We start from the raw sequence: 21,046 nt of genomic DNA, 5'->3' as shown, positions 1-21,046 counted from the left end.
AAACTAATTTATAAACCAATAATGCTGCTGCTGCAGCATTTCCTTGCTGAACAAAGACTACCAACCTTCCCCCCAAGAGTGGTGGAAAGTAACATTCATTTTATACAGTTTTAATATCAGACCTCTTTTTTAAATCACGGGAAGTGAATATTACATTCCCCTTTCCCCACTCTCTCTCTTCCCCATCACTCCTAACTTCATCTATCTCAATTTAACTTGCTTTGATTCACTTTGTGCTGCGGAAAGAGATGCAAAATTTAGTATGCTGGAACTGGCTAGAAAATGGCAATTACATTGCTTATTTTCAGCTATTCTGTCGAGCAAATGCTCTAAGATCAGCAAAAAAAAAATAATACTGTTCATTTGAGAGCTGTTACACCTTATCTGAAAGGCATAGTCTAACCACTGCTCCCAATACTTGGTTTCATTTTTAGAATACATGTTCAAAAGCACTAAACAGAGCAAAGCTTAGATAACCATACCCTTTTTTCCTTAGTTAATTGTTACCAATTTAAGGCAATTTACAGGCAAAACACATATCTGTTAACCTCAGAAAAACACAATACTTTGTTTGCTCTGACAAACCAGTTGAAGTTAACTGAATCAGTCCTACCTGATGCAAAAGGAAGGATCCAAGAGTAAAGTTTTAAAACAGGAAGGAGCTGCTTTCCCTGTGGTCTGGACTATGAAAGTTGAAGAATGAAACTTACTGTAAAGAAAAGCTCCATAACTCTGCTGTCCAGGAGGGTCTCACGCCAGGATTCTGTTGGCTTTAGCATCACATTTTGTGAGGATTCAAACATAGCTATATAATGTCTGCCCAGTTATCTGGTGTCAAGGTCAACAATAACATTCCTACTTGGCTTTAAAAAAATCCTAGATACAACAGGATCCATTCAGAAAGAATGTAATGGAAACAAACTTTAAGCCTCTTCACATACACAGCATAATTCATGCATGAGGCCAAGGAATAAAAGGTATTAAGTATTGAAAAAAAGAATGCTCCAGGAATGTTAGATAACAGTTTGATCATAATTATGAGACATACCATAGTGATACGATCACTTTGATAACCAGGGTGTCTAATGTGACACAGCGAGAAGGGAAAAAAGCAACCGCAATTAACAGGTGTTAAAATTTATGCAAAATGGGAAATCATTTTCTAAAAAATTTTCCTGGCAGCTTTTAAAAAGGCCTGAGGATAGCTAAAGATAGCCCATTGAAATCTATATCCTATTTTTCTAAATAGCCAAATATGCCTCACAGAATGCAGATATGTTAGCCCCGCATTAATCGACATTTTTTATCATGCTGTGAAGAACAAAAGCGCAAGGCACCACAAGGCATTGTCATATTAAACATATGCTTGTAAAAAATCCACAATAAAAAGCGCCCACACTATAACCATGGCTTCTCTGCGCTCCTTTCAGTTATTACCGTATCATTTGGCATAATTATTTTTTATGAAATTCTGCCAGCGCAGAAAAATAACAAATACATGAAAAAAATCAATTAAACAAGCACGTTACATTCTTTGTCAGTCTGATCACACAGGGCAGCATTTATCACAGATTTTTGAAAGTGCTTCCTAGTGTGACATCCCTCAATCCAAGTAGCAGTAAAACTGCTTTAGCACACAAGTTATGTTTTAATTTCTCTTTTTAAAACCTTTCACCGCCCCCTCTGAATGCTTTGTAATGCAGCCATCAGAATAAGCAACAGCAGGCTCAACTGCATATAATCTACTCATTGGTAAATGACAAAATTAATACTGTTCATTAAGTTATCAGGTATTATAAAAAAAAAGTTTTTAAAAATAATGTATACTTCTGAATAAAAATAATTTTTACAATAGTACTGTTCAGGAAAGCAGATCCCTTGAACTCTGATGGGATTTGTTTGAGACCAATGTATAAAGCAAACATCTATTTTCACGTGAAAGATTGTCATGCAAGGCAGGAGACACAATTTTGGTTTATTTACACTTGCCCTCTGAGTTCTGCCAAACACAGAAAATCACAGTAACACTGTGCAGAACAGTTTCAAAAAAGCCACTTTTTTCCACAGCACAGCACCAAGTGGAAATTCACTGAGGGTACGTGCCCAGAGCTGCCTTCAGCACATTACAATGCACGAGAACAATCACGGATTTTCACACATGTTGAAGCAAAACCAGTTTCACGATTTTCAAAACTCTCAGTGTGCGTTGAACACTACCAGATCTGCATTGTTTTAGACACTGAGAAAATAGAAATAATAATTAGAAAACAGATAATTCTCTATTTTACTTTCATCTGAAATACAAATGTCATTCAGGTGATCGAAAACACTTCAATTCTTCCAGATAAAAATAAAATATAGGCATGAATTAACACACCCATCCTTTATCAGAGTAATATTACAAATTAAGACTAATGTAATCAGAGCTGGTGCATTACGTTATGCTTTTTTTCCTTCTCATCTATAATACTCTGGGAAAAAAAAATTAAATTGTTTATTTTCAAGAGGGTTCTTTGCCTTAACTCTTGTAAAAGACTGGCATCCTTATCAAAGAGAGCCTACAGATATATTATCAGTCTCTGAAAATCAATTTGCTCTCCACTAGCTTGAGTTTGCAGGGGGGACGAGCTACGTAACACATTTCACGTGGAATGGAAGAAGGGCCGCTCTGCTGTCACTATTTTAACGAGCCCCAGTATTTAGTGGCCCTATCCTGTTATTTTTAGTGTCGTTTCTCACGCTAACGGACTGATGACATATCTGACAGACTTGTAGGTAAAATATCTGTTAATTGAACAATACAAATTACGGCTGCAGCTATTACGGAGATTTTACAGCCACTTTCTGTCCCACACCAGGTGAATGCAGACGTTAACGTAAGCTGGGTGTGGAGATGCTCCCTGCCATGAAACATCTGAACTTCTGCCTTATTAGCAGCAGCCTACTTGTGCCAAACCTGAAAAAGTGGCACTAAATTACCTACTACATGGAGGGTGTACAGGACAAATGCAGTCTTCATCATCAAAACACGCAACGACATGAATGAAGCTCTACTGTAAAGTGTAAGAGTATAACTAGGTGCCTTCGTGTTTCATAAAGCTCTGGTGATCCCTGATTAGTGCCTAGAGAGGAAGAGGAGAAAACATGGTTTAAGATGGATTTTCTTTTATCTTTGCAGCCGTTAGCTCTGCACTTGTTTTTGTTTAATGAACTGGAGAAATCAGAGTAATCTGTCTTAAAAAGATTAAGTTCTCACTTTTAAAGTATAATTTGGAAAAAAGTTCTCTGTGATTCTTGGAGGAAAATACTAAAAAAAGAAAAAAAGATGATCAAATGTGTAATTTTCTTCCCATTCTTTGCCTCTCTTACAGGATGGGTAAAGATAAATATAAAAATATTTCATATCTTAAGGCAGCCATAGAGGGATTGTAACACTTCAGGACTTACCACAAATTCTAGTTTTTGCAAATGGATCCCAAGGTTGTGTTTTGGGGTTTTATTTTTTTTTCCCCTCCCTGAGAAGGGAGGCTTGCCCTGTCACAAAGAATGAAACAAGGAATTTAAAAATCAAAGCTAAGGCTGCATCTACCAGACTCCCATCTGCAATTTTTTCTATAGCAGTAAAGAACTCAGAAATGGATGAAGAGCTCCTGGAGTGATGAGGCCCAATTTTTTATTTTAGCTTTTTTTTTTGTTGTTGTTAAGTTGTTTTAATCACTTTACCTTTGTTGTCTGGAATCTTTCTGGAGAGCTTTATATCAGTCTGAGACTTATACTTTACAAATAAAAATCCATTATTCAGGTAACGGCTTGGAAATCTGCCATCCTGTGTTACAACGCTAGCATACTGATTATATTTATATTTTTAAGACCTCCTCTGGCTTGCTAGTTAGTAAGCCAAGCACATGGGATGAGTCTAGGATCCACTCCAGAAGTGATGCAGAGGCTTGCTGCCCCCTATGGAGAATGGTTTCACAAATCTTTATACAACTCACACTCCTAGGAAACAGATCCAGCATTCACGAGAAGAAAGGTAGGCTTTAATATTAAATATTTGTTAAAAACTACTTTATGTGGGAGACACCAGATTCAGATTGTGTCTCCAAAGAAACAGGCAGAGGAGGTGTAGGAAGACACCAGCTAATCTTAAAACCAGCCAACTCTGGAGCTGCCATGCCAGCACAAAGTCTCATGTTGACCACCCAAGTGGATTAATTCTGCAGTCCTTGCTAAAATTTGCTATCTCTACTAAAATTTGCGACCACAGCTCTACAGCTAACAGTGAGCAAGCTGATCACTTCAAGCCTAACTTCTGTTTAAACCACCTATGCAGAAGTGATGGCCATACAGATGCAGCCCAAGACTCACACCTTCCCACTGCCTGCCACCTAGAAAGCTGATAAATTTCTAAGCATTAGGGATTCCAAAGTTATTTTTTTCTTAAAGAGGGATAAAACTGACAAAAGTAAAAGGCAGCTCTCTCTTTTACACTTAGAATCATAGAATCATAGAATATCCTGAGTTGGAAGGGACCCTTAAGGATCATCAAGTCCAACTCTTGACACCGCATAGGTCTACCCCACTTTCTTCAACACAGCTGTTTTAGTTGCAATGAATTCTTCCTCATAACCCAAACAACAGCCGGGACAGCACCTCATCCCTTCATCTTTCAAATTAAGACTGTAGTAAATTTAGGATAACCCCAGGGTGTTAGCAAACAGAAGACCTAAGGAAAGCAGCCCTGCTGCTGAAGGAAACCCACGTTGTCTCTCCTCAGCACAGTTGTATCTGCAGTTGTGCAACAAATCACAGTCAGGACCTCACCCCACTAGAAAAAAGCCCTCAGCCAGGCGGTTCCCTGCTCAGTATCACGCTCCTGAGAGATGCTGGGTCAGGATGCTTTTTCAGCAGCGATGCCAACTCAAATCATTCCTCAAAACAAACCTGGTGTTGTTTTTTCTGAGCACTCTGTTTTTCATGCACTTCCATTATGCACAACAGATGCTACCAATCTGGGTTGGACCGACTTCAAATCCTGAAAGCTTGCAGAGCTGTATGGTTCGCAGGATCTCCCAGAGAGGTCCCTCGTTCTGGCTTAAGATATTTTCACAAGAGATATGAAGAGCTTGTTCCTTTAAACATATAGCTGAGGAACACCCATACTAAAACCAGAATTCTGATCAGACAAAAGCTTCAGTCAGTTCATATCACTGCCACTGCACCATGAATTTTGACGGGATGGCAGTGATGCATACTAGAGGAGTGCATCCCATCAGGGTTACGTAACCTGTATTTTAAATCTAATCCCTTATTCTACATTCACCTGAAAATTTGCCAGCTTGCCTCCTAGCAAGAAGAGACACCAAATCAAAAACAAAAACTAACACTAAAGTTCCTGTTCATTCGTGTACTATTAGCGCTCTCTACAAAAAGCTGTAAAAAAAAATTGCACCTTTATGAATAAAATATGGGATAAATAGTTCCATAATGGCTCCTAATGACAGATAAGGAACACCTTGCTGTAGATGGGAGATAGCAGGACAAAGGCCTGATTAAGAACTTCTGCATTTGTGGGCATTCATCCAAAGTCTATTAGAACGCAGCTGCCAAGAACAGATAAATCCCAAAGTAAAGAAGTGATGAGAAACACCTCTGGAGGTAAAAGAATGTGATTACGTCCTGACTCCGTAGGACAGATTATACATTCATGTCAAAGTGCATTAGGGTCCAGCAATGCTGAATTCCTTAACTGGGGTCTTTGGACACTCCTCACGTACTAGGAGTGGGATCCTCGATAGTGCTCTTGTAAAGGAGAGGGCTGCATCTCTTAGTACCCATCATCTGCTTGCAGTCTCTTAACTATTCAGAATACTCACTGAAGAAAAGATTCAGTGTAAAACCAGTTCCATCCAAGTAACCAATATCTAACTGTGGTGTGACAGCACTGAAAAAGGAAACCCTACAGAAGCCAACATGCCACAACTGACTGCTGCACGTTCTTAGTGCAAAATAGGAATTCTATGCTATTGTCATTTCCAACAGTACTGCCAAAAATCCCCAAAGCATCTGCAAACATCAGGTGAGCTAATGCCTCGAGGTAACAGGTGAAAACAACAATAGGCGATTGCCTGTGGGTTAGAAAATGAAATGGAAGAAACTGCACGTGACTGAGAGGGAGCCTCCTAGGTCATCGTGCCTTACTGCTGCAGTAAGGCACTCAATAATTACTGAGCTCCAGCTTAAGAGCAGGTTGGTGTCAGCCTCTCCTCTTTCACTGCTCAACAAGGTGGCTACTCCAGAATGCACCTTTTATGCCAGATCTTCTTGCTGGTAATAAACAATTTATATTTACTACAGCTCTTCTAATTGCCAGCAGCGCTGCCTAAGGCTGCATTTAACAATGCAACACATGCCAAATTTACCTGTAACAGCACTTTTCACTTCTTGAGAAGTCATATTTTGATGTAATTCTTGCAATTTAGTGATATAAATGCTGTGCCTCAGTGAAAAATCACTACATCACTGAAAAGCACGTATTTATGCTTTTTTTTTTTTTTTTTTTTTTTTTGCAGGGGGCAGAGGGCACAAACTACCAGAATCTGCTAAAGATTACGTACAGATACTGCAGATAACTGCTATGCTGCAAGGAAGACTGAGAATAAATTATCTTGTTGGGAATATCAACTAAAGGAAAATATATATATATACACATATGTGGATACTATGGATCATTTTACTCCATGCTTTAGGTATTAAATTTATGCCCATCGCTTTGGCATGTGTACTGGCAAGATTTGGAAAGAGGACACCAACTGATCAATCGGCATTCTTATGTTCTTGTGTAATGTGCTACCTATGTAGAAATTGCTGCCAAGTTAAGCTTCACTGTCCAGAAACTAACAATCAACAGCTACATCAACACGTGGCTGTCACCACGGTAGCTGTCACCTAACAGCTACTGAACCTTAGTTAAGACCCACTTTTCTCCAAAGTGATTAAAGCCATTCCAAGTTCTGTGAAAACAGGTTGCTAAATAGAGGAGAGAGAGCACAACCAGTGTCATAGTTCTTACAGCACAATGAAATGCCCAACGGCAGAAAACAAGACGATGATATAATGGAGAACCTGAGTTATAAAAAGATATGAAACAGAAGCACAGAAGAGCACTTGTGGTGGTTCAAACTAAAGGTCTGTCTACACCAGAAGCAGTCTCCAGAAGTGGCCAGAATTTAACAGCAGTAGTATCTCAAGTAGGCCAAGTAGCAGAAAACTCTGTCAGTCTCAAGTAGTGATATGCCTTGCTTAGCTATTACAATTAACACTTATTTACGAATATCACTTCTAATTATATACAGGTGTAAACAAAAGCTGCATCTCTCAAGGCCTGAATAAATTCCTACCAACATGTTGCTTGCACTTAACTAGCCCCACCATTGCAAACCTTCAGGTTAGGATAAAGTGCTCATGAAAAAGCTTGAGTTTTCACTTTCAAACTGTAATACCGTCAGTATTTGTGATGGTGTACATCACAGGTTTGCATTAGGCAAGACTAAAAATCAGAGGAAATGACCTCCACCCACCACTACACAACACAAAGGCATTTCCTTTCTATTTACTGTGACTGCTTTAAAAAGTGTTCATACATCATTTGAATTCTCACAAATCCCAAATTCTCTTCTGAAAACTTTTATAAGATGCAATAATTTGATTCCAACCTCAGTCTTGTAAGCACATGCACTGAATTCCTCTCTGGCCCCTTGCCAAACCACTTCAGTGATTAACAGGCGTGAAATATTTACTTTTCATCCACAGCACTTTCCAAAAAGACACTATCTGGCATTCTACTTTACGGATGTGAACCAAAGAACATCCACTTTCACTTCTGCTGCTCCTTACATACTGAACAGATTCAAAGACAACAGAAACACACACATGCTGCCTTCTGATCGTCAAACTCAAATAAAATCCTATACAAAGGATTTGAACGCAACACCAAGATTCCTGCAGTATGTGTAACAGTAGTAAATTATTCTGACAGTTTTAAGAAAAAAGCTTATAAAGCAGCTTAACAGGTTGGCTCTTGGTAAGTTTGCTCAGTATTTTAAAGATGGCGTCACTATTAAAAGAGTTGTCGTAATGCTGTACCCTGTATTTCCACCATATTCTTCTGGCCCATTTTTCATTTCAGGCCAAGCATTTTTCACCTCTCTTCTTCCCTCCTTCACCAAGACTCACTCTCTCTTTCTGATTCTTCATTATATTCCCATTTCTTCCTCTGCTTACCACCTCCACATTTCCCTGGACATTCATAACCAGCACACACCACAAAAATATGAAAAGGGAAGCAACAGTACCAGTATATTGGCAAAAAAAAAAAAAAAAGAATATTCTCTACTGGGGGAATCCTTTGAGCATGCACATCGTGAAATGACAGGGCATTCACCTACCTGCTTCTCTTCTCTGAGAGCAAAAAGAAAGATCAGATCTCTGCATAAAAATTGAACAGAGCTTACTTAGATCCCTTCACCATTTGGTTCTGCACTGAAGTAGTTTGTTACACTTTACCTGGCCCTTGCAACAACCAGATACATGCCAAGAGGATCATCAGCTCCAAACTGGAAGCTGCTCTGCTGAACTAATTTGGCCTTTTATATAAAATACTTTAATGAAAAGTAACAGCAGCTTCTTTATATAAGCACCTCTTAAGCAAATGCAGGAGTGAAAAAAAAAACTTAAAACACAGACTAAATATAAGACTTCAATTTCCGTTTTTCTCTCCTCACAAAGACTTTACTTATCACCCATCAGAAGAGATCCAAGTCAGCTGAAATAAAAGGCCTGATATTGAAAGGATATAATTTGGAGGAAGGAAGTTCCAGCTTAAGACCTGATTGGCTAGTGCAAGATAACGCTGAAACACTGAAGACATCTGAGCATTGAGGTTTTCACGTCTGCTGAATTCCTGAAGTACCTCTACTGTGAGCATGAAGATCTGCCTCAGATCATCCTCCTACAGTCAGGACAAACACAACATGTTAATAGAGCCTCTCAGTCATTTTTGTGTTCACCCAAGTTTTCATTAAAGAGCAGAAAATATTCCAAAGTGAGAACCCCCAACTTGTTTGCCAAAACAAATGCAATGTGTCGGTAAATAATAATTAAAATATTTATATAAGTTTAGTCATTAAAGGAAAAACTTAACAATAACTTTTTGACAACTGGTGGAGGAGGGGGATGGTCTTTGGCATGAAAAAATGTTGGTAAGTTGTTCCACAACAGTCAGAGTTTAAAGCAATGCCTTCACAAAAACATTTCTGCCTGGCCAAACAATACATCTGAGACAACCAGACTACACCATCTGCAATAATATTTTTAAATACATAGCTCTCCTTGGCTTTAAACCAAAGCTATATTTAAGACTATCATTGTTCCACAGAGTATTCGTTTTGTTTGCAATTGGTAGCCAAGGAATTAAAGAGTCCAACCGTGTAAAGATCTGTAGCTCCACATTCATCAAATGGGCAAAGAGATGGCACTTTTTTGATACAAGTATTTAAAAATTACATTATCAATTTCCCTAACGTAGCCAATATCTGCATTTATATGTATTAGTCCAATTAAATGCTGTCAAGCATACACTGTAACTGAATGCACCTAGTGCAAGAAAGTACTTCTGCTTCTTAATATAGAATTTAGAAACACAGGTAGCATATATTGATACGGAAGTAGTTTACCTGAAATATACGTTTACAGTTACCGTGGAACTCCATGCTTAGTCCAATGTTGCTGGTTTTACTTGAACTTGAGAATTCGCTCAACAATGCCGTTAAAATGGAACAGGCCAAAGTTTGCTACAAAAAAAAAGAAAAAAGGGGGAATAATATAACTAAAAGATGTCCAACAATGTAACACCACCTACATTGTCCTTAAGTTACTTTATTTGCATATTTCTGAGGCTATTCTTTCAGTTTCTTCTGACACAAATTAGAACAACTCAAGCTTTCAGGATTACAGATGGTTGGGCGATCCGCCTCTGTAAGCATCCAAGCTCCACCCTTGCACAAGAAATTCAAGTATTTGAGCAGCACAAAAAACTAACACCTGTACAATCATCTCTACAAAATGAAAACAAACACTGCAATCCATTTGCTAGCCTGATAATTTTCTCTCCCCATGCACATGGTTTTACAGGTATTAGAATCAGGGAAGATACAGTTTATACTTTTTTCTACCCATCTAACAGCTCAGATGACTCTGAAGTTAATTTTGGCACTTCTTTGCATTTGCTACACTTACCTTGTTGGTATTTGATCATGATTAAATGTACACCACAGAAAGTGATAAAAGCTATTAAAAAACAGCACCTGCAATGCACCCTCTTTTCCCTCTCCCTCATCAAAAAAGGGGAGGAATATGCAGAAAGCTCTGATGCTTAAAAGCTTTTAGATACTCTCCTCCAAAGCACAAGATCCACAAGCCTCAGAAAGAACCTTTAAAGCTACTCTTTTGGAATGGTGTCCCTGAAGCAATATAAAAATGGGTGAGATAAAACAAACAAACAAACAAAAAAAAACATTAATTTTAGAGAAACATATACATGAAGATTGAAGGTTTAAGTATCATCTTCATTCTCAACATTTAAGGTAAGGTAAATCAAATGCTTATGATAAAACACAATTTAAAAACCAACTTTTCTTTATGAAACACTTTTCCAGCCATAGTTGATATTTTTGAAATAAAAAAAGCTTTTTTTTTTCCTGATGTCGAAGTCCAGTAACCATCATCACCAGTTTTAATAAATTCCTGTAAGTGATTATTAAACACAAAAGAAACTTAAAGCTGTATAATGGGGATGTAAAAAGTACATCAGAAGCGTGCCATATTCTAATGTAATAAACACAATAGAGACTATACACCAATGAAATTAAAACACTTTTTGTTAGACAGACTCTTAACAAAAAACTTGAAGATCACTGGCTATACTCCTAGACCGTTCGGAGCCAAGGTGCCAGGGATGGACAGAGGGATAGGAATTGTTAAAGGGTCATGCATGCCAGCAAGTGTCCAGGGGTTAAACAGAAATATGCACACTACCTCTGAACACCCGAAAGATTAAAGTGGAGATGATACTATTTATGCAAGCTCATACAACAGCTGAGAGCAGTGCCATCCACCCACCAACTGCAACATCTTTGTTCAGAAATGCCTCTGAAGTCAGTACCTTGACCCCCCAGACAACTAGTTATCTTAGCTAGTATACACTAAATTAACATTCTTACTTGCTAAATAAGTCCCAGACAGATCAAACATAGCAGCTTCCTGATAACATATGGGTGTTCTTTTCTACTACACAATCAAGCTGTACAGCAGGCCAGCATATTGCTGATCAGTTGCTAAATCTAAATTTTTCCATTTTAAGGAAATAACTATTTATTTCCAGTAGGCTATTTCAAGCAGGCTATTTGTCATCCAGTCACTCATGATAAAAGCAACAGTTTGCCAGTGAAAAGCATCACACTTTAATTTGCTCCGGCAGAAATGCAATTTTGTCAGTTCTATACAAGATTGAGAGTACTCCTGACTAGCTCAAACATTTCAGTATTTTATTTCCAAATTTCTGGGTAAGCTATTTCTGCAATGAATTATTTAAATTTGCAAGAAGCCCAAAGTTGAGCTGATATAAAAATTTAGGCTAACACTGAGTTTCAAGTCCAACATTAAGAGTTCCATATGAAAAGAATTAACCTGACAAAAACAAACAAAAAAACCCGCACACAACCCATCCCCTCCACCCCCCTCAAAAAAAAAAAAAAGAGAAAAGCAATGAAGTTAAGCTCTAGAGCAATGCTTCAGATAAGAATACATGTTTTTAAAGGAATAATGTAGAAGTTTCCAAAGAACACTGCCCGTTTCCATTCTCTGCCAGGAGATGCAGACATCTCCCACAGCTCTCTAAATAATACAGACTTGAATTTATACTTGAATTGCAAACTCACTGATACATCACTGCCTCTCAGAGCTGAAAATTAAGAGCACCAGTAGTTGTAATCACAGATCCCCAGAGTTTGATGCTCCACGATTACCACACGGTATCAGTGGTTGTGCTGCTAAAACTGCTTCGCCAGGAGACCTCCTCAGCATGCTGCCATTCGGAGCAGCACGGGACAAGCAGGGCAGTGATGCAGACCAGCCATCCCTGGCGGCTGGTTGCCAATTACTAGAAAAATAAATGGGTTAGAACAACAGATAAGGAACAAATGGAAAAATTATTTGTTCCCAGTGTGACTAGAAATATTTAGTATCAGCTGAAATTGACATCTTCTTTTGCTTTCTCTACTTTGTTTATACAATATATAACCACTTAGCCCTTCTGTTCAAATAGTAAACACATTAAAGCATGAACAAATTGCATTCTGGATGCAAGTTTCTCCTGATTTCAAGGAGAAATTTAAAAGGAAAGATAAATTTTAGTATTCATGATGAAGAAAGCTCCTCAAGGATGTAAAGAGCAGTGGCTCCCTAAACTAAAAAAAAAAGAAAAAAAAGAAAAAAAAACTGTTTCTGAGAGAACCTGCTTCGAGCCCGATGCAAAAGCTGGAGACATGACCACTGATCTCAGCAACAGGTATTTCAGGTAGTTCTGATCTTGGTAACTGCTCTGAGCATGGAGGGAGGAAAAGCAGCATGTTACTGGAGATCTACACACTTTATTCCTTTCGGTAGCCTCGCTCACAGCAAACACCAGGACACTCTGCAGCCCTCCATCCTCCCTCGCTCCCCAAAACTCTTCCCTCCTGCTGCATTCCCAGCACCCCACCATCTCCTGCCCTGTGGTATTTTGATTCCTGGTGTGCAAGCCCTTCCTGTTCCCTCCTCATCCTGGAGCTGTGGACTCCAGGGGCACGTATGTGCCCTTGTGTCACTACCTGACCCTGCCCCTTTCACCTGTGAGGAGCTGTAAGAGTGTCGGGATACCCAGGCCACCAGAGCAGCAGCAGGAGGCCAGAGGAAAGACTGTGGCCTAAAATTTAAAATCTACCTCAACAACAGGCAGAGGAGGTTGCCAGACACTGGCTTTCTAGAAGGAAGAAAGTTTACACAGATTACAGGCAAGAGCAGAGGGACTGAAATTACTCTTTGCGAAGAAGAGTAATTTCACTATAGGTTAGCAACTAAAATTTTGAAATATATTTTTCAAATTTACACATATTTGGTACAAAGAATCTCAAAACAAATTGCTGTGGTATTAGAAGAAAGATTCCAAAAACCTGAAAAGCGACACAAATTCATAGAAACACAGTTGTGCTCTGTGAAATGAAATCGCTTCCTTTAACGAAATGAAACTGAATACGCTTGACACATGCGAAGTATTAAATATTTTAAAGGTTTTCTGCCATGCCACTGAGGAGAAGAACAATCCAATTTAATAATACCATACAGTAATAAGTAGAAAATGCACATGATGCCGGGCATCATATTAAAAGTCAGCCCCGAGTGTCTATTGCCCAGTAATGCCATTAACTTCATACCAGTAAGAGTACACCTCTGAACGTGGCTTGCCTCACTTGCTAGCGATTTCACTAGTTCTGCCACCAGTACATGCCCAAACAATAACCCCATCTAACAAAATAAAATACCTCTCTTGTCAAGAGCGGACTGCCTCTGAGAATAGCTTGGCACTCTCCCCAGTTAGCTTTATTACCAGGAATAAACTTTATGAAAGATCGCTATACATAAAATAGACTCTCAGCTGCTCAAACAGAAGATCAATGGGACTTGTGATAAGAGATTAACTTGGCAATCAGACACCCAGTAGTGACATCGTTTTAGTGGGTTTCTTTTTAAATAAACCACAGACACTACGGGAGGGCCACGCACCCTTTTAACAGCAAACATTTATTCATAGTTCATAAAACTCAGATGCATTAGGAAAATGCAACTTATTCCTGCAAAAGGAATGTCCCCTATAACAAAAGCTGAAGCCATAATGTTTGAAGGGATTTCACACTTGTGCCTGGACTGCCCATGGAATAAGTGAACTGCTTCATTTGCGGGTAGTTAGGTTACAAAGCATCTGAAAGGAAGAAGAGTTCAAACGCGGCTTAGGAAAAAATGGACATGTGGTACACCAGCTCCAAGGCAGAAAAGCCAACAGACAAAGCAGAAAACGACACCCCCAAAAATCTTTCCCCTGTTCTGAAATTCAGGCTGTCAAGAGGCTTGATTTGATCACTCATTTCTCTACAAAAAATGAACTACGAGCAACTGCCCCACATTCCCACGTACTATGCAACGTCATTTGTATCTACAGAAAAAGGGAGCAAATATATTTAAAATACTAAAGATCTCACATGTGCAGAGCAAATAAGATCTACCCTGTTACATTAAATCATTGCCAGCCCGAATGTGTACTTAAAGGACTTTGTCTCAATTCTTGTAACATACTGTTTCTGAAACCAAAGGGAAACACCAAGAAGCATTCAATAACATCCCTAAATCAGCTAGTTTTAATTTGTGTGAAAGCAGGAAGAGTAGGACAGTAGATCTGCTCAGAGGCAGAATTTGTGGTGCTGTTTGTAGGTGACAGAATTCTGTGGTGAGAATGCATCGAATGCAGTTTTACCAAAGAAATTGTTTAAAGCAAGGCTTCCTTTATAAAGGAGGTAACAGGCTTCTTCCCTAACTTTCCTGAATAAGGAAAATGTTGCCTAACATTTTCAGGGAATGTAAATCCCCAAAACATAAGCTGCGTCTCCAAATGCAAAGGTAACAGTTAACAGGATGGTGACAAGACCAAAATACCATTATGCGCACAGAGTAACTGGGGATCGCTCCAGCTTTTCAACCTGTAATAAATAGGATTGCAATGGAGGAAATTAAAAACAAACAAAAAAAATAGGAGCTGAAGAAGAGCTGAAGCTGTAGCTCCCAAACGAAGAACAAACCAATGGAATATATTCTGAATATAGGCAAGCACCAGAAGAACCCACTGGACTTCATCTATTTTATCCTTCCCAAATGAGCCAACTGGTGGAAAAAGAAGCTGTGGAGCAGGGACAGGACGATAGGAATAGGACCCACAGCTGCAGATTTGTGCTGTCAGCAGTAACAGACAGGCTGGGCAGAGCACCCCTTTCCTCCCCACTCCTTCTCCACCACGACAGATGAGCGGCGCTGGGCTAACACGCCGTGCCTACAGCAGGGCTTCTGCTTCTTGGGGGAAAGCAGACCAACCATGCAAGGCAACCACCCAGGGCTGAGCTGGGAAAGAGGAAACCAATTCCCCTGCAAATCACTGGGGGCCACAGGAAGATGATCTTGTGGCATGTGAAATATGTGCACTTTAGCCAAAGAGAGAAGGAAAGTAGCAGCCTCTAACGATTGAGGAAGAGGTCGGTCCAGGCTGAGTTTGCTCAAGCTTGGGGTGCAAAACGTCCTTTTCTGTTTCTCTCTGATTTGAAGCAGAAACTGGGAGGTAGGAAAAAAGTAACCTTGTAAAAAAAAAATGAAGGTCTGAAAGCTATTTATCTGGAGGCAACATATCCTTCCTCCAGGTTCTTGTCTGAAAAGCACCAGCTGGATCTCCTCTCCTACAGTAGTTGCATGAACAAATCCAAGACCCTCAATTAAATTCAAAATATCAAGTAGTAAGACTAACCATGCGGCTTGCCATGGGTATTACCCAGCATTAGAATTAGAGGATGATGTATATTTAGTTTTGGCAGGTCATGCTCCTGGCAAGTGCTCTTTGGCAGGCAGGAGTCCGTTCTCTCTCTGCTTTTCCCAGTACTCATTCCTGGCCTCGGCCCCCTGGGCCTGCCATACTGTCAAGGTGTGCCAAGTGACCTGTGCTATATGGCTGTGCTCCAGAGCAGATCTGCTTTTTAAAAATAATAAAAAGTAAAAAGAAAAGGGGCTAGGAGGGAGAAACCTGGTTGCTGTTACGTTCAGTAATAAACTGTCTGCCTATGTATGTATTTAGAAAGGCAGTGCCCCCGAGAGGGAATAAAGACCGAGCAGACAGGGTCAATAAACTTCTTAAAGAGGCTCTTCGCCTGAAGCCTGCTTATTTGCATGTCACCACAGTACTACAAGAAATAAATATATAGTTCTAACACATGGGAAGGTATTGTTTCTTCCTTACCTAATCTACATCCAAGGGCCTCCTTGCACATCTCATGAGATGGCCAAATTCAGGAAATGGAGCCTTGGAAACCATTCCCAGAACAGGGAGCACACAGCTCTCCTCTGGATCGTGGCTCCTCACTTTCCAACCCTGTCTTTGAAACCGTAGCTCTATTGTAAATGATAATACTGGGAGCTGTGAATTTGCAATATTAAAGTTATTAAGCAACTAAGCTGGAGTACTGTATTTTTTTCTCTGACAAAATAGGCTTTCTTTCAAAATAGAAATCTGAAAGCTTTAAAAAGCACTCTGGTTAATACAAGTATTGAAAAATACTTGTATTTTAAAGCTCTTTTGCAGTTTTAACCTTGTACTTGGAGTAGTTTTTGGATCCCTAGAATTCCCCAAACAATTTTTAACACCTGAGCTTAGGCCTTTACAGGCCACATGTGAAAGTGAAGGAAACAGCTTAAATATCCTCATTCACCATCTGTTTTTTAAACTCAGTATGTTTTAAGGGCAGTAAGGTGCACAGGAAAAGGTAGTCATTTTTTTTGGACCAGAATATATAGCTGAGGGTAGAGACAAGGCCTGTGTGTGAGGGGGAAGTAACATAAAAGGTTTTGTCAAAATTCTCAAAATGTAGAAGTTGAGAGCTAGAGCCTCTCCGGCTCTTACCCTACCACATTAGACAGCAACAGCTAGACAGGGGTCCAGGAGTAAAATTCCCCTTAGAGAACAGAAATAAGTCCCATAAATGCTAAACAAACATAACTAGTCATCTAGTCAGCCATTATTATTGACCGATTAGTTGCACAGAATCATAGAAAGGTTTGGGTTGGAAAGGACCTTAAAGCCCACCCAGTCCCAGCCCCCTGCCATGGGCAGGGACACCTCCCACCAGCCCAGGCTGCCCAAAGCCCCATCCAGCCTGGCCTTGAGCACCTCCAGGGATGGGGCATCCACAGCTTCTCTGGGCAGCCTGTGCCAGGGCCTCACCACCCCCTTAGTTAAGAATTTCTTCCTTGTATCTAATCTAAACCTAGCCTTTTTTTAGGTTCAAACTGTTACTCCTTGTCCTATCACTCCACTCCCTGACAAGACGTCACAGAATCACAGAATCATTAAGATTGGAAAAGACCTCCAAAATCATCTGGTCCAAACATCCCCCCACCACCAATATCACCCACTAAAATCATGTCCAACCTTTCCTCTAAATCTTCTCTGTATTCCCCCCTGCATGTACTGGAAGGCCACTGTAAGGTCTCCCCAGAGCCTTCTCTTCTTTAGGCTGAGTAACTCCACCTTTCTGAGCCTTGAAGCGATAGCCATATATTTCAATGAAGATAAATGCCCAGAGTTCTGTTTATTCACATTTCCCACTGTTCACATGAGATCCACATCAAATTCCCAAGCAGTTTTAGGTAACCTGGAACATCTCAATCTCTTCTCTAGCCCAACTGTGAACATCAGCAAACAGACTAATATATTTGTAAATCTTAAGACAGAAGCAACTGTTAGGATTGCAGAGTTCTTCCAGCAAGCCTGGACAACTTTTTCATATACAGACAAAATAAGGGTTCAGGTACGGAGCTGCATAGTAGGATACATCCTACTTTATGCTTTCTAGATCCAAAAAACACTGCTTCTGAGGCCTCCCAGTCCTGTGTCAGGTCTGCAGCAGTTGGACCATGTCTGCATCCGCCTACCCATGTTCTGGAGGAATCCACATCCTAGTGCAGACAAAGTCCATCTGATTGTGTCTGCATGCAGACTGGTTCCTGCTCCTGGGAACTGGTTACCTTAGCTGCCAGGATTCCTGTCCTGGCAGGAATGAAGAACAAACGAAATCTATCCATCAGCTACGCAAAAGCACAATACTCTAACACAAACAGAAAAGGCCACGAAATTGAAGGTATTTATAGTTGAGAAGAACTTGGCCCACACAGTTCGTCAAAAGCAGTGACAGAAAACATGTATTTAGCATTTCCAGATTGGCTCGTGACACTGTGCCTACTGCCAGAAACTCTGTCTCCCAGAGATGAAGACTTTGAAATGAGATGCTGAAACTGCTATTGGAGGGAGCTTACAGCCTGTCCTTGAGCAGGGTTGCTTGTATGGATGCTCTAGGAAGAGCCAAGAAAGAACAGAAATAGAAACTCCAAAGCTAATCCTCCTCCCCCCAGAGGTTTACTACCAGAAGTTGTTTATAAATTAGCAGGCAGACAGATCCTCTGTACTCTGCTTTCCCTGCTCAGACAGGGGTCTCTTCCATAGGACCCATAAAGGTCTGTACTGCGGAGAACCAACAGCAGGAGCCAACGTTCCGGGTCCAAACCCTGGCTCTAACCACACATCCTTCCTATCCCTGTAGTGTTGCCTCTCCTTAACACCCTGGTATTTCCTTGACAAGGACATGGTGTTCCACTATTAACAGATTACTCGATACTAAAGCCAGCTTTTTAATCTCCTGCCCACTTTCTCCCTCTCATCGCAGTTCCTCTCCTTCTGTCCCTTCTGATCTCTTCCAGTTTTCATTCTCAGCAGTCTTGCTCACACATCAGTTTCCGAAATTATCTGACGTGCCTTCGAGGTCCATCCTGAAAACACATCGTTTTAAAGATATTTTTAACCAGCCCTTGAGAAGAAAAAGGACCCAAACACAGATGAGAGTAGAATCTGCATTCACTGCTGTCTTTACACCTACATTCAGGACTTGACCCTGTCAACATCTTACTGAAAAGTCCCCAGACGTTATGGAACTAGTACAGGTGTCTGGCAGGAACTGGACAGATGTTTGCAGGGAGTCGAAAACATTAAGGACCTACTTCAGGCTCCTAAAATAAAGGAGCAGGTAGCTCCACAGCCCACACAGATGAGAAAACAGGCAGGAAGAAAGCAAGAGACCACTTTGCTTTTTTAAAAAGGACCCTCCCAATTCCCAACTGCTTTGGAAGTTAAGTAATTACATCTTCAGCTTAAGCCAGCCCTTTCCTGCACATTTAGTCCCAGGTTCTTTACGTTCCTTTTCTAAATAGACCAAAAAGTGTTTTCTTTTCCCTGCTGTAGTGACAAAACACAACCTTTTTTTCAACATTTTTCCATCCAGCCTTTCCTTGTTCCACAATAAGCCTGATTTAGCTGTAGGATCACCTGTAGAAAGCCACTGTCAATGGCTAAGAGCCACACCTGAAAGCTTTAAACACTTCCAAACACAAAATGACCTGCTGCTGACCCCACATTATTTCTGCAGCTGCTGGACTGAACCTCGGATGGGAAGATGCAAATGGATGGGCAGTAGATCAGAGGAAAGTGGGGTGCAGAAGTCTGGAAAGGATGCAGAAATGGACGAGGAGGCCTGAGAGAGAACTGGGAGTCACAAAGGTGTGATGGACTCCAGAAACTTGAGAGTATAATGCTGGAGGCAAAAGCGCACAGCACATCACAGCAAGGACATGACTAAAAGAGTTTAGCTGTAACAGGTCCTAGGCTAAACCACACAACATTATTACTGCTTCTTATTGTGTCTTAAACATGCCAAGTCTTGGGTCACCTGAAACTGTGCCAGCACTAGGAATTCTCTTGCAGCAGTCTTGTAAGACAAGACCATTTGTAAGAACAAATATTTATTACTACACAAAATACAGTATTTTACAGCATAAAGCCCCCTAAAGTACATGGGAGCACAAGTTTACTACTAGCCTGTCAAAACTTACTGTGCTTTATGGAAAACATGTTCCAACAGCATCACGTGTCACTTTTTTCTAGTTGTATTAGCATGCTGGAAGAGAAGATATTCTATAATCGAGACATTTTTAATATCCTTCCTAAACCTTGAGTACAAATACTTTGGAAAAACTATGGAGAAAGTATTGTTTGTGAAAGGGGTGGGTAAGGGGAAACTTGGTCTCTGCACGGTGGCAGCAAATGGTGCTTGGAGAAGAGGAGAGTAAAATCCTGCCCCTTGCCCCAGCTGGAGCCCAACTGTGATGCACTGAGCTCTGCAGCAAGCCTGGGGTGACGTGCTTCCAGCTGGCAGTCTCTGCATGCCTGTACATTAATGCATGCACAGAATACAGCTCCAGGAGCAGCTCTGTGCAAGAGGTAACTCAGAGATGACTTCTCTATGAACATCCAGAGTTTTGATTTACTCCTTACTCGTATCTTTTGGAAAGGTCATATAAGCTACATAAGCACACACGGAGGCACGCAAAAAGCTTTTGAAATCCTCAGTTGTAACTCCATTTAAAAAATAAAACTACATTCACTGGAAGAAAGCACGAACTAAGCATTGTTCTTCTAAAAAAATACCCACTCTATCCAAATTATACGCAACCAAAACGCTGAAGTGTTCTCATTAAGGTAAGTAACAGTGAAAGTCAGGTTTAAAAACGTAACTGAAATTTCCATACCCTGGAGGGATATGGGCTGTGCTCAGAGGTGACGCACTATTTTTAGGAGCATGACATGAGCTGCATTACTTGTAGTACACTTTGATCAAATTTTTCAGAGTTAAACATTTGCTGTTCACAACTAGCATAGCTGCTGCTCTAAACGCACAAGAGTCAGTTCCTTCGGGGCCTGACTTTTCTGAGAAAAGCTTCAGTTAAAGATTTCAGCACAGATCCACATAATCTTTGATTTGCAATTGGTAGGAGAAAAATCACCTCTCTTTAATCTCTAGTTACATGCCTCTATTATGACCTATTCTAAACATATCTCCTGGCATAGCAAACGGAATTTCACTAAATGCACAGATAGATATTGGACACCTTGTTTCCACTTTGAGCTCAATGTGGAAGGTAACACTTACCCCAGTAGTATGACATTAAATCTAGAATAAGTTTTGTGTTTCCATTCCCTGTTTTCCTTCCTCACGCCCCTTTCTCTCCACCTACCCGCCTCCTGGTAGCCTATTGC

The 21,046-nt window shown here is 40.3% G+C and overlaps 1 protein-coding gene across 1 annotated transcript in view; it reads right to left on the bottom strand.

Moving 5' to 3' along the window:
• The window catches only part of XPO4 (exportin 4), a 77,575-nt gene that overhangs the window by 29,854 nt on the left and 26,675 nt on the right, over positions 1-21,046 (bottom strand). The window contains exons 5-7 of the mRNA XM_027469007.3: positions 9,735-9,851; positions 8,857-9,010; positions 711-823 (exon numbers count right to left, since the gene is read on the bottom strand). Of these exons, the coding sequence (XP_027324808.1) occupies positions 711-823; positions 8,857-9,010; positions 9,735-9,851 (384 nt within the window). The remainder of the gene's footprint in view (positions 1-710; positions 824-8,856; positions 9,011-9,734; positions 9,852-21,046) is intronic.

The sequence above is a fragment of the Anas platyrhynchos genome, chromosome 1 (genome assembly GCF_047663525.1).
Source record: "Anas platyrhynchos isolate ZD024472 breed Pekin duck chromosome 1, IASCAAS_PekinDuck_T2T, whole genome shotgun sequence".
Classification (NCBI taxonomy): Eukaryota; Metazoa; Chordata; class Aves; order Anseriformes; family Anatidae; genus Anas; species Anas platyrhynchos.
Note: the sequence above shows the minus strand (reverse complement) of the source record. Positions and strands in the feature narration are given on the sequence as shown.